Source organism: Acinonyx jubatus, chromosome C2, assembly GCF_027475565.1.
Source record: "Acinonyx jubatus isolate Ajub_Pintada_27869175 chromosome C2, VMU_Ajub_asm_v1.0, whole genome shotgun sequence".
Lineage (NCBI taxonomy): Eukaryota > Metazoa > Chordata > Mammalia > Carnivora > Felidae > Acinonyx > Acinonyx jubatus.
The window spans coordinates 128,050,529-128,063,796 of record NC_069384.1 but is presented as its reverse complement, the minus strand read 5'-3'; the positions used below and the strand labels follow the sequence as shown (position 1 = coordinate 128,063,796).

Here is a 13,268-nt window from a genome sequence, read left to right as displayed (position 1 = left end):
GCTAAGTGAAATAAGCCATACAGAGAAAGACGGATACCATATGTGTTCACGCTTATGTGGATCCTGAGAAACTTAACAGGAACCCATGCGGAGGGGAAGGAAAAAAAAAAAAGAGGTTAGAGTGGGAGAGAGCCAAAGCATAAGAGACTCTTAAAAACTGAGAACAAACTGAGGGCTGATGGGGGGTGGGAGGGAGGGGAGGGTGGGGGGTGGGTATTGAGGAGGGCACCTGTTGGGATGAGCACTGGGTGTTGTATGGAAACCAATTTGACAATAAATTTCATATAAAAAAAAAAAAAGAAGTGGTTTTCTAACAGGAGATTAAAAATTAAAGGGGGGAGTAACCATTTAGTACTTAGTGTTTTTGCCATTATTTTCAGCGTATTATGATTAATCCTAAATTTAAACATCTTGGTAGATGACACAAAATTCAAGAGATCTAGGTCTGAATTTTTCCTTCCTTGCTTAAGCAATGAGTAGAAAAGTACATAGTTACAGAACCCATAGAAAACCGTGACTTATTCAAAGATAGGCTCTTAAAATATTAGACACTTCTATGGTACAGATCAAATACAGGCCTGATCCTGCTAGGTTTAAAGGTATAAGCTTTAAAATTTTTTGTAGGTTATGGGGCACCTGGGTGGCTCAGTTGGTTAAGAAACCAACTTGGGCTCAGGTCATGATCTCACGGTTCGTAGGTTTGAGCCCCACATCAGGCTCTGTGCTCACAGCTCAGAGCCTGGAACCTGCTTCGGAATCTGTGTCTCCCTCTCTCTCTGCCCCTCCCCCACTCACTCCCTGTCTCCCTTTCTCTTAAATATAAATAAACGTTAAAAAATTTTTTTAAAAATTTTTTCCAAGTTATTAATTAGCATTCTTTAATTTTCCTAATCTATATTTAACAAAGTTATTTCAGAATTCATCAGTGCCATTAACAAAAGTCTACGCATACACATTTATAATTACATACACATAATTTTAATATCAAAATTTACTTTCCTATGTTTTCTGTCTTGCTGGTGAATGTACTCATGTCTTTATGCTATATTTGAATTCTTACTTGATACAGTACTACTTTGAATTATGACAGCAATGTAATTTACAATGCTATTTTTCTCCTGTCCTCTTCCTGTATGGAAAGAACATGAAATCCAGAAGCTTAGCACGCGAATTCAGAGCAGTTCTTACTGCCCTAAAACATCTCAGCATCTGAGAAAATTAATGAACCCAGAAAAAACTCTTTTTAACAAGTAGGATTCAGGAAAGTATAAATCTTTCACATTAATGTCAGAATTAATATCTTGTCCAATGGCATACAGGTAATGAGGAGGACTGAGATGGTTTCCTCGCTCCCACCATATTCCTCCAATCCCAGACTTCACAGTCTGTGCTCAGTGGAGGGAGGTTATAGTTTTTACTTGTTTGAACCTTTTATAAAGATGAAACTGTGTACATTTACACAGAGCAAGGTCACGTTAAGCTCATATAATTCTTTCAAACCGTCAAAAGAGGCGTTTGGAATTCTGTCCTCTCTGAGCTTATAATAGTCACATTAAAAATTCTTCATGAGATAAGAAAAGGGAACTGAAGGTGAACCAAAAGAGCAAGAATATGGGTAAGCTAAATACTTGTTGTAGATGAAAAACTTTTCTGAAGAAAACAGTGACATGAATGTAAGTTCCCAAATCCTCTTTAAGCAGTAAGTCAGATACCCTGAGGATTGCACTTGGCCTTAAAGGTAGGCAGTTACCTATGCCATAAAATCTGTAGGACTCATTCCTGAAAGTTTTGAGTGGTGAAGACAGCACCAAAGAGGAAGAGTGAGGTTGGGTTGGGTTGGTCTCCATTGGAGCCCTGAGGGGAATATTTAGCTAGTACTTGTGTCCCAAGTCAAAAGTGCTAAGACCTAATTAATTTATTATAAATACAGCTTAAATACCTCTGTAGGGTGGAAAACTATGTTATCTAGTTTGTAGTCTCCATGAATCAAATTTTCTTCATTGTCATTATCTGGCAAGTTTTTCATTAGCCAGTGAAATAGCTGGTTCATGGCAAGGATGTCCTGATGAGCTGCAGCTTTATATTGCTCTATCCAGGTTGATACCTAAAGATATATAAATAAGAAAAATTGTAAAGTTGAACATAGAACTTAGGTTCTAAATTTAAACAAAATTCAATCATATCAAATTTGGTTTCATTCCTCAATGCTCCAGACAAATCCCTCTAAGTGACGTTCACATGAACCTAAAACATTTAAATCTCTCTTCCATCTAGTTCCCTTTTACTAACTTAGATTTTTATCAGGAAAAAAAATACTGGCACAGGGATCAAGAAATGTGGGTTCTAGCCTCTATTCTGCAACTATTTTGTGAAAAAATAAAAGAATGTACACAAACACATATATACACAAATAAAAAGGTACAGCAGATTTCTGGAAGGGTCACAAGAAACAAGTAATCTCTGAAAAAGGAAATACGGGGGCTGGGAGAAGAAGGGAGATTTTTACTTTTCATTTTAACACTTTTTCTTATTACCTACAGAATCTTCTAAATATATTTCAGGTATAAGGAGTGCAAAGACTTTTTATTGTTCTTAGAATCAAATACAAACAAATCAAATTATACTCAAAGTCCTCCATCAATTGAAACCATATTATTCATCAGCTCATAGTTCTCTCCCCATTGCCCAAGGTATCTCTGGTCAACTTAGTGCAGTAAAGACCTTCATCTGTGGAATCATACAGACTCAAGTATAAATTATGCCTAAGCCACTTATTCACGTATTATTTGATACGCAGTAGCCTTAGATTCCTCATGTGCAAAATGAGGGTAATAATACCTATGTCTTAGGGTTATTACGAAGATTTTAAAAGCAACCTACCTACCATGGGGCCTGGCATAGTGTGAATACTCTCTAAATCTTATTCCCTTCTCTCTTCCCTTAGCCCCCCTCAAAAAGACAGACAGACAGACAGACATAGGCAAATAGTCCCATACATATCTGATCTTGCTGTCTCTTTGGTTTGAAATGCTCACCATCTCTTCCCTATCACTCTAGATTTTCTCTTTACTTAAATACACAGTGCAAGGCAGATCTCTCCCACAAAGCTTTCCCCACCCAAGTAAGGGCACACTGATATGCACCCTGTAAATAGAACAGCTCTCATGATGGGTACCAAACAATTTACTACTAGATTATATACTCCTTTATTCTATTTTCAAGTTTCACATAAATGAGATTCATGTATAGGTCTCTCAAAAAAAAATGTTCCTTTAGGGGAAGAACTTATTTCTATTTTCTTGATATTTAACAGTGTACTCAGGAAGTATTAAACACACACAATCGTGCTTAATAAATGTTAACTTCAAAAGGAAAACTGTATAGAAAACATATTGATAAATTAAGTGAAGAGGCAGAAAAGCTTTAAATTTGCATCCATGTACATGTTGTTAGTTACAGAAGCTTAGGCTGAACCTGATCTAAAAATATAAAATTATTTTCTGCTAACAAAAAGCCAATAGAAAGGTTGATATTAAAAGTTATACCCAAGTTTCAGGAAAGTATAATGGGTTTTTATTTTGACTAATCAAGGATATTATTTCCAAGAACTTGAGAAAAGGAGCTCTTCATGTGGACGCATTACCTGTCTTTTGCAGTACCCAGCACCTCTACCATATCCTTCCAGCTGCAACGACTGTACATTCAAGGAATGTAACCGAGCCAAGGTTTCTATCATGGCCACATATATGGCTGAGCGTTCTGCTGGGCTAACTCCAGGAATTGTAAAATCACGAAAGATTCGACCCTATAGAAACAATTACAATAGATAATTTAAAACAAAATACATTTTTTCACTCCAATTACTTGTAGTGTCATAATCCCCATTGTCCACAAAAAAAAAAATCAGGATAACAGTTTTCCAACAAAAACAATTATTTGTAGAATATGCTAGAAAAACATTCACTTAGGAAACATGTTTAATAGATTATGTATGCCAAAGGGAATATACAACGATATTCCAAAATGAACTTAATGGACAAAACTACTCTCAAGTTACAGTTTACAAAATAATTTTTTTTAAACACTTTGAATTTATTGTTCTTAAGGGATTGATATTCTCTTTGGAGTAGTATTTTTCTGTCCACCATCTGGAGGGTTTGGTTATTGCCACTACATATAGCTCTTTATTGCCATCTAGAGGAAAATTTGAGAATAAGTCAACACCTGCTAATTACTAAATTTGTTCCTAGTCTATTTCATCCCTCCTACATTGCCTGTGCTCAAATTCAAATGAAAGTTTAAGCCCTTGCAAAGCAAATTACCTAAAATGTTAATAAACTATTATTTATTAACATCTAATTTTCACGATTAAAAATAAAAGCAACAATAAAGATTAAGTGTTAATTTACCTGCACATGTTCCATCATGTAAAATTCTGTTCCAATGATAGAAGCATCACTGCAGTACAATAAAGGCTTGGGAACGGGGAATCCAATTGAAAACAAAGCTTTCTGGACTTTAAATTCTCTATCAATCTAAATAGGATGATGGATTATTAAAAATCAGAAACAGAAATTTAAGTTAAAAAAATTTTTTTTGATGTTTATTTTTGAGAGAGAAAGACAGAGTATGAGCAGGGGAGGGGCTGAGAGAGAGAGAGAGGGAGACACAGAATCCAAAGTAGGCTCCAGGCTCTGAGCTGTCAGCACAGAGCCTAATGTGGGGCTCAAACCCACGAACGGCAAGATCATGACCTGAGCTGAAGTCAGAGGCTCAACTGACTGAGCCACCCAGGTGCCCCAATTTAAGTTTTAATTAATTTTTTTTAAGTAATCTTTACACCCAGTGTGGGGCTTGAACTCCTGACCCTAAGATAAAGAGTCATGTGCTCTTCCAACTGAGCCAGCCAGGTACCCTAGAAACACAGAAATTTAATAACGATTTGTGACCTTACATTAATGCTAGAAATCAATTTTATTTAAAAATTTTTTAAATATTAGGCTGCCTTGGTGGCTCAGTCAGTGGCTTCATCAGTTTGGGTCATGATCTCACATTTCGTGGATTTAAGCCCTGCATTGGGCTCTGCTGACAGCTCAGAGCCTGGAGCTTGCTTCAGATTCTGTGTCTCCCTTTCTCTCTGCCCCTCTCCTGCTTGCACTATGTCTCTCTCTCTCTCTCTCTCAAAAATAAATATGTAAAATTTTTCTTTTAATTTTTAATGTTTATTATTTATTTTTGAGAGGGACAGAGAGAGAGAGACAGAGACAGAGAGGGAAACAGACAGAGTACGAGTAGGGGAGAGGCAGAGAGAGAGGGAGACATAGAATCCAAAGCAGGCTCCAGGCTCTGAGCTGTTAGCCCAGAGCCTGACATGGGGCTTGAACTTACAGACCGTGAAATCATGACCTGAGCCAAAGTCGGATGCTTAACCAACTGAGCCACCCAGGCACCCCTACAAATCAATTTTAAAACAGTATCAACAAATGACCTGGGGGGTAATATTTTCCTTAAAAGTAGTCATGTAGTCATAGCAATTATTACAATTATAAATTAGGCCAGCACTAAAAAAAAAAAAAAGAAAGAAAGAAAGAAAGAAAGAAATTTAATTAGGCTAAAGGATAGCACATGAATGGGGCTTCATCCTGGCTCTGCTCATATGAAGGCAACAGTTCCTGACCACAATATTTCACAAATTTCATAATATTTTACAAAGAGATGCTCTCAGCAATTCACGGCTCACTGGCTCGCTCTCGTTTACTCTTTCTCTCTTTTTCTGTCTCTCAAGGGGGCTCAGGCAAGTCTCTATTCTAAGGCTCTGAGCACAGTCAGCTACATGGTGCTGGGGGAGGCCAGTGAGTGTTGGTAGAAGGGAAAAGCACTAGCTTTTCTGGAGATCTAAAGAGGTATTTGTTTCTAAAGCAGAGGATGGGAATCCTTCCCGGTATCCAAGGCTGCCATGGAGTTCAAGATAACCATGGGGAAAGGAGGCAAAGACATGTAAGCTAACACTGAAACAGGAACCCAAATATGATAAAAGGGTCTCCTCAACCAGGACAGATATATGAGCCTATCACTCAGGACCTCAGGACATGGCTCACAGCAGAGCTGTGATGCTGACTCATCTGGCCCCAGACTCAGCGGTGACTGATGACTTCTAAGGAGGAGAAACCACGCAGCTCACTTTGACAGCTGTAATAAAGCAGCAGTTGATAAAGATTAACTAGAGCAGGGACATGACTAAACAATGACCAAGGTGAGAGAAGCCAGCAGAGCCATAGGCTGTGACAGAAGTGTTTGTAAGCACCCTGGTGCTGGAATGATGACCTGAGCTTAAGTCCAATGCTTAGCCAACTGAACCACCCAGGTACCCCTCCTCAAGTCCTTTTTAAAAACAAAAAGGGATACAATTCAAGTGAAATTTTCATCTGATAAATAAAATACATTATTATTTAGTAACATGAGATGACTTTTAAAGCAATTTAGGGGCGCCTGGGTAACTCGTTGGGTTAAATGTCAGACTTCGCCTCAGGTCACGATCTCACAGTTCATGAGTTTGAAGCCCACACTGGGCTCTGTGCTGACAGCTTGGGCCTTGCTTCAGATTCTCTTTTTCCCTCTCTCTCTGCCCTTCCCCCGCTTGTGAGTGCTTTCTCTCAAAAATAAACATTTTAAAAAATAAAAAATAAAAGCAATTTAAAATGTTTTTTTTGTGTGTGTGCATAAAAAGCATTTATTTGTCAACAAAGAATTCTTGCATTTGTAGAGGTGTCTGTATGGCTCAGTTGGTTGAGTGTCCAACCCCTGATTTCGGCTTAGGTCATGATCCCAGGGTCACGGGATCGAACCCGGTGTTGGACTCCACACCAAGTGTGGAGCCTGGTCACGGGATCGAACCTGGTGTTGGACTCCACACCAAGTGTGGAGCCTGCTTGGGATTCTCTCTCTCTTTCTCTCTCTCTCCCTCTCTCCCCCGATTCCCGCTCCTCTCCCCTGCTCATGTACTCTAAAATTTAAAAAAAAGGGGGGGTTCCTGGGTGGCAGTTGAATGTCTGATTCTCGATTTTGGCTCAGGTCATGATCTCACATTTCATGAGTTTGAGCCCTGCTTCGGGTTCCATGCCATCAGCAAGGAACCTGCTTGGGATTCTCTCTCTCCTTCTCCCTCTGCCTCTCCCCTGCTCTCTTTCTAAAATAAGTAAACTTAAAAAAGAATTATTGCATTTGTACACCATACCTTATGTGCTTTAGGAAGAAGTGATCCAGATGGTTTTTTTCTGAGTACATATGCTTGATAGCCCTTCTGGAGATAAAAGGTTGGATTGGACTGTCCTGATCTGGGTAAGAGTAGAGAAAAGGCCTATTACAAAGATATATTTTCCTTCCCCAAATGCTACCAAGATGTCAAAAGAAGCACAAAATGAAAATAAATAAATTTCAGTGCTGGGAAATCAACAGAGGTGCTACCAGCAGCTCAAAACACTAGTTTTTGGATGATATAAAGCAGATGATAACACAGTGGCAGCTGGAGAATCTGTAATCCACATAGGTAGAAGAGAGGACCTCACTCCCTGCCTGTAAATCATGAATTTTATCAGTAGTACCCCTAGAATAATGCCTAGATCTAAGTAAATGAAGGCTGGGAAAAGAGATTGTATGTGATCAGTCAGAAAATTAATTAAAGGATGCTGGAATAGGTGGGTAAATGGCCCCTCATCTGCTGTTAGAGATATAACCCCCAGATGCTTCACCAAGGCTAGCATCTAAGTATAGCTCTCCACAATGGGAATTCTGATAAGAGAGAAGTGTCTGGACTAGGGTGAACATCTGGGCCAGGGAGATACAACAGTGCCCCAAGGAACTCATAGATACCAGGGCATTGGCTTTCCCTGAAAGGAGAGCAAAAATTCTCACATGGACTAAAAACATCCTCCAGATATCAAAACTATTCAATTTACACCTTCATTCACAATATAGCAGTTTAGAATTACCCAGCTTTTGAAGATTCCAAAAGCATGAAAGAGAGGCCTTACACAAATAATTAAAAGAATCAGTCTCTGAGGTAACAGGTAATAGGAAGTGAAAAAAAAATCTTTGAAGTTTCTCCCTAGGCCTTTAGCTTCTATCTGCAAAGGACAAAACTAGTCCAGATTGAATGCAGTAGCAGCTCCATTGTCTACATCTTTCTTCTACAAGCCAGACCCATCCTTCCCAGGAATCATATCTAAGAACACTGATTTTGGCACCATCTAAACCTGTGTGGGTGCCTTTTAACATGGAAAAATAGAGATCATTGCCAGTGGTCAAGAATGGGATCACCTCAAGCTATGTTGATTATTGGGACATGGGAAAATTTATTTGTGATGCTACAAAGAGTCAAGTTGCAATGAAACTTACAACATTTTTTTAATGCCAAAAGTCTGATTGATGCATTTTTTGATGATGCAATCATATATGAAGTACCAGCCTTTCAACATAGTAAATGACGTAAGTGAAATATAAAGAAAAAACAAAAAGCTTTTTATTGAAGATAGAGTTACCATATGACCCAGCAATTCCACTCCTAGGTATAGATCTAAGGGAACCGAAAACACATTTGTATAAAACCTTGTCCGTGAATGTTCATAGCAGCACTATTCACAACAGCCCCAAAATGGAAATAACCCAAATGTCCATTAATAGACAGATGTATAAACAGAATGTAACACAACCATATAATGGACTGTTAGCCATAGAAGGAATAAAGTTCTGATACATGCTGCAACAAGAATGGGCTTTGAAAACATGACGCTAAGTGAAAAAAAGCCAGTTACAAAAGACCATGTATTGTATGATTCCACTTCTTTGAAATGTCCAGAGTATGTAAATCCATAGGGACAGAAAGTGGATTAGTGGCTGCTAAGGGATGGGAGGAGGGCAGAATTGGTAGGTAAGGATTTCTTTCTAGGTTGATGGAAATGTTCTGGAAATAGAGGTGCTGGTGACAAAACATTGTGAATATACTAAAACCCACTAAGTTGTATATTTAAAACTAGTTCAAATTTTAAATGTTATGTAAGATAAATTTTGTCTCAAAAAAATCCCAGTGACACTATACGTCAACAGAAAAATAAATTAAAAAATACATATTTCTGTTAAAATCTCACCAATTAAAATCTTCTCCTCTGTGTACGTATATACCATGGTTCCTAAAAAGAACCCCCAAAAATGCAGAAGCCCACCTTGGGAAGATCATCACCAACACTGTGCACATAGTAATAGCTAACTTTAATCACTCTAAACATCAGGTTGCCATATAATCCAGAAACCACTGATGGTACCAATATGATAAGAATCATCAATAAGCCAATAGCCATAGCTACTGTTTAGGAGTTGGACAAGATATTTGGTGCTGAAAGAAATGTGTTGCTATAACCAAAGAGGTGGTATTTTTGATTTGCCAAATCTTAGTTAACAAAGATGGAATCTTCGTATTTAAGTATGCAGTTAGGGAAATGCACTCGGCTGGAGAAGACTTTGATTAGACAATCAGTCTCACAAAACCTAATTGACTACCCTCTGCACTAGTTCACTTGGAAACATACAAAGTCAGGGGTGTCTGGGTGGCTGTCAGTTAAGTGGCTGACTCTTGATATTAGCTCAGGTCATGATCACATGGTTTGTGAGCTTGAGCCCTGCATAAGGGCTCAATGCTGACAGCACAGAGCTTGCTTGGGATTCTCTCTCCCTCTCTCTCTGTCCCTCTTTCCCCCTCAAAATAAATAAACTTAAAAAAAAGAAGAAGAAGAGGAAGCATATGAAGTCAGGAAATACAGTTTTGCAGCAGGGCAACATCAGATGAACTTCTACAGCAGGGGCATCACAGTAATCCATGCAGCATTCTAGGATCTACTCTGTGACCCCTGTGTCCCTTTGGTGATGGCTCAGGTTCTAAGAAATGGGACCACATAGGTTCCACCCTGGCTTAGAAGCCTCATGTTCCACAGGAGCTATTGTCTCTAGTAACATTCTTCTGGACATAGCTCCCAGCTTCCTGGCAAGGGACATGAGCAGGTACAAGAACTTGCTACACTTAGGGAAGCCCAAAGTACCCCACCAGATACTTAGAGTTCATTTCCAGGACTTCTAGTTTAGATTAGAATTTATCAATTACATATTATTTTTACCGGAAGTAATGTTGCCTAGAAACACAGCTGACATGCCACCTTTAAGGAGTTACTAGAGTAACAAAGCTAGAAAGTTAACTTAATTTGTCCATAGAGAAGGAGAAAAGGTTCTTTAAGCCTTCACATCTTGCTAGATAAGTCTCAGGCCCACAAGGTCATCCTACTGGGTGGTTTCAGCTGCATCTCCAAGCTTCAGAAACTTAGAAATATCTATAGGAATTTTCTTTCAAAAGCAAGAAATTAGAAAAAAGCATCAATCCTGACAAGGGTGTTACTTATGTTTGCGGCTATGTAGGCAGCCATCTTGTCTCTTGTCCAGGGATAAATCTGAAACTATTCAAAATTCACTGCTCTTTGATATCATTCCATCTCCTTTGGTATTGAAACCACTGGTGGAGTAATGGAGTAATGTTCTGATTACGTGCAATACCACAGATCATACCAAATGGACTTTGACCTTCACTATCTACTCTGACAATCAGTTTAGTGTGTTCATTCAGATTCATGAAATTGAGCAATGATACAGGATAACAAGTAGTTTGGAAAATTTGAACTAATAAACATCCCTCCTGCACACTTTAGAGTTGTACAATTGAACTTTTTTTCATTAATTTTTTAAATGATTATTTTTGAGAAAGACACAGCACGAGCAGGGGAGGGGCAGAGAGAGAGGGCGACACAGACTCTGAAGCAGGCTCCAGGCTCTAAGCTGTCAGCACAGAGCCCAATACGGGGCTCAAACCCACAAGCCATGAGATCATGACCTGAGCTGAAGTCAGACATTCAAATCGACTAAGCCACCCAGGTGCCCCTAAAGTAACTATTGATGTTGATGCTAACAGCATTTTAAATGTATTTGCTCTAGATAAGAGATCAAGAAAATTAAAGATTAAAAGACCACTGTCATGGTGTTCAAGCATGGAAAACATTGAGTATCCAGTACAAGAGGCTTAGAAGTACAAAGCTAGAGATTAGAAGCAGAGAGGCAAAATATCCCCTAAGGACATGCTCTGATCCTATATTTTCAACAGTAAGGCCATGGTGGAAGATGAGACACATCAAAGCAGAATCAAAGATGAAGTCAAACAGAAGATGCCTGTTGTGGAACCATGAATGCAGTAATAGACCAAGCTGACCAAAACAACATAACACATTCCACAGGGTTATGAAGTCTGAAAGATCCTAATTTGTAGAGAGATCAGTGACAGTTTTTAAAGATCATATTTGAGCTATTACTAGACATTTTGAATACTTGAATACACACAGGGGAAGAGAATACAGGTTCATTCTATTCATATGAGAAATAAATGGAAAGTGCTATTCATTTTAGAGAACAAAGTTTCTTTGTTTTTTTTTGTTTGTTTGTTTGTTTTTTGAGAGAGAGAGAGGGTGGGAGAGGAAGAAAGAGAATCTTAAGCAGGCTCCATGCCCAGCATGGAAAAATGACATGGGGCTTGATCTCACAACAGTGAGATCTTGACCTGAGCCAAAATCAAGAGTTGGACACTTAACTAGCTGAGCCATCCAGGCACCCTGAACAAAGTTATTTTTAAATTGGCATCATTTGTTGGGGGGGGGGGGGTGGGGGTTGGAGCCCAGAGCACTTAGTATAAGACTGCCCCTCTGTAGTCCCAAACACTTCACTTTTCTTATTTCCCATCATTTATATCACTACTGTCATGAACCCCCCAGGATTGGTCTCATCATGTTTTGTTTTTTTGTTTTTAAGTAAGCTCTATGCCCAATGTGGGGCTTTAACCCACCATTATGAGATCAACAGTCTCATGCTCTACTGACTGAGCTAGGCAGATGCCCCTTATGCTCTTTATCCTTGTTTAGGTCATCAACAAAAGTCCCAGATTCCCATATCACCACTTACCTACTATACTCTAATTCCCATAAGGCTCTGCACAGGCCCTGTTTTGTCTTCTTCTCCCACCCTCCCCTCCCCCAACTCTTGATATCTTTTCTCTGTACCCTGGAACTGTCTTTCAGCATAATCACAAACAGCTTCACTCTCTGAATGGACACTTCACCTTCTTGCTGTGACTAAAGCTTGAATGTTCCATGAGGCCCCTGTTTCCTTTGCAGGCTTATTACACAGTAGATTCCACCCCCCTCCCCCACATCACCTATCCTGTAGGCCTGGAGATGGAGTCTACGTCCCTCTTGATACTCATCGCCACTTGCAAACTTTTTGCCCTCCCTCCTGCCTAAACCCTTCAATCCAGCTTTGAATCTCATGTTATGAGACTACTGCACTCTACCCTTTCTTGTTGCAACCAACTGCTCTTAAATCACTCCCCCTCATTGCCTATTGATTCACTATTGCTCTTATTTACACTACTCCTATCTTCATTAATAATTTCAAAATCTACTCAGATGTTCATTCTAACACTCAGGACTGTGTCAGCTCCTTGAATTCTTCTACTCCGGTGATATTTTCCTTTATACTACTTCAGTCACCTACTCTAGGGGACACACCTTACACACCAGTTCAAGCACTGCATAATCCATCCTCGTTAAGCATTTCTATCTCTGACCATTATCTTTTCACTCACTCCTGCTGGTTGGTACCTTGATTCCAACAATCCTTCAATCCTGGAAACTACCATTCATTGATCATACTATCTTTTAGCATCCTTCAGCTTCTCTTCCCCTACATCCTTCCTTCACTCGTTTAAATTTGATGGTAAATTGCATAACCACCCTCTTGAATGCATCTTTAATATACTTATTCAACCCCTCTCCAGATTATTTGCTTGGCTTCCCCCATTCTGTTTTTTTCCCCCTTAATGTTTATTTATTCTGAGAGAGGGAGCATAAATGCACAGAGTGGGTGGGGAGAAGGAGGGGCAGAGAGAGAGGAGAAATCAAATCCCAAGCAAATTCCTGCTAAGCGTGAAACATGAAACCGGTGGGGCTGGTTCTCAGGAAGATCATTGACCTGAGCCAAAATCAAGAGTCAGTTGCATAACCAACTGAGCCACCCAGGCAACTGCCGCCCCCCATACTCCACCCATTCTAGTTTAAGTCCAACTCTTTGCCTACACTCATATAGCTGAACCCAGCTGGAGAAAGAAACATGGTCAGTATCACATGCTG

General features: G+C 39.4%; 1 protein-coding gene across 2 annotated transcripts in view; it reads right to left on the bottom strand.

Annotated features, from left to right (window-relative positions):
* ACAD11 (acyl-CoA dehydrogenase family member 11) overlaps positions 1-13,268 on the bottom strand; it is an 88,357-nt gene that overhangs the window by 73,163 nt on the left and 1,926 nt on the right. For both annotated transcript variants that reach the window (XM_015085571.3, XM_053221447.1), the window contains exons 2-5: positions 7,235-7,334; positions 4,410-4,535; positions 3,644-3,805; positions 1,940-2,104 (exon numbers count right to left, since the gene is read on the bottom strand). In XM_015085571.3, coding sequence (XP_014941057.1) covers positions 1,940-2,104; positions 3,644-3,805; positions 4,410-4,535; positions 7,235-7,334 — 553 coding nt within the window. The remainder of the gene's footprint in view (positions 1-1,939; positions 2,105-3,643; positions 3,806-4,409; positions 4,536-7,234; positions 7,335-13,268) is intronic.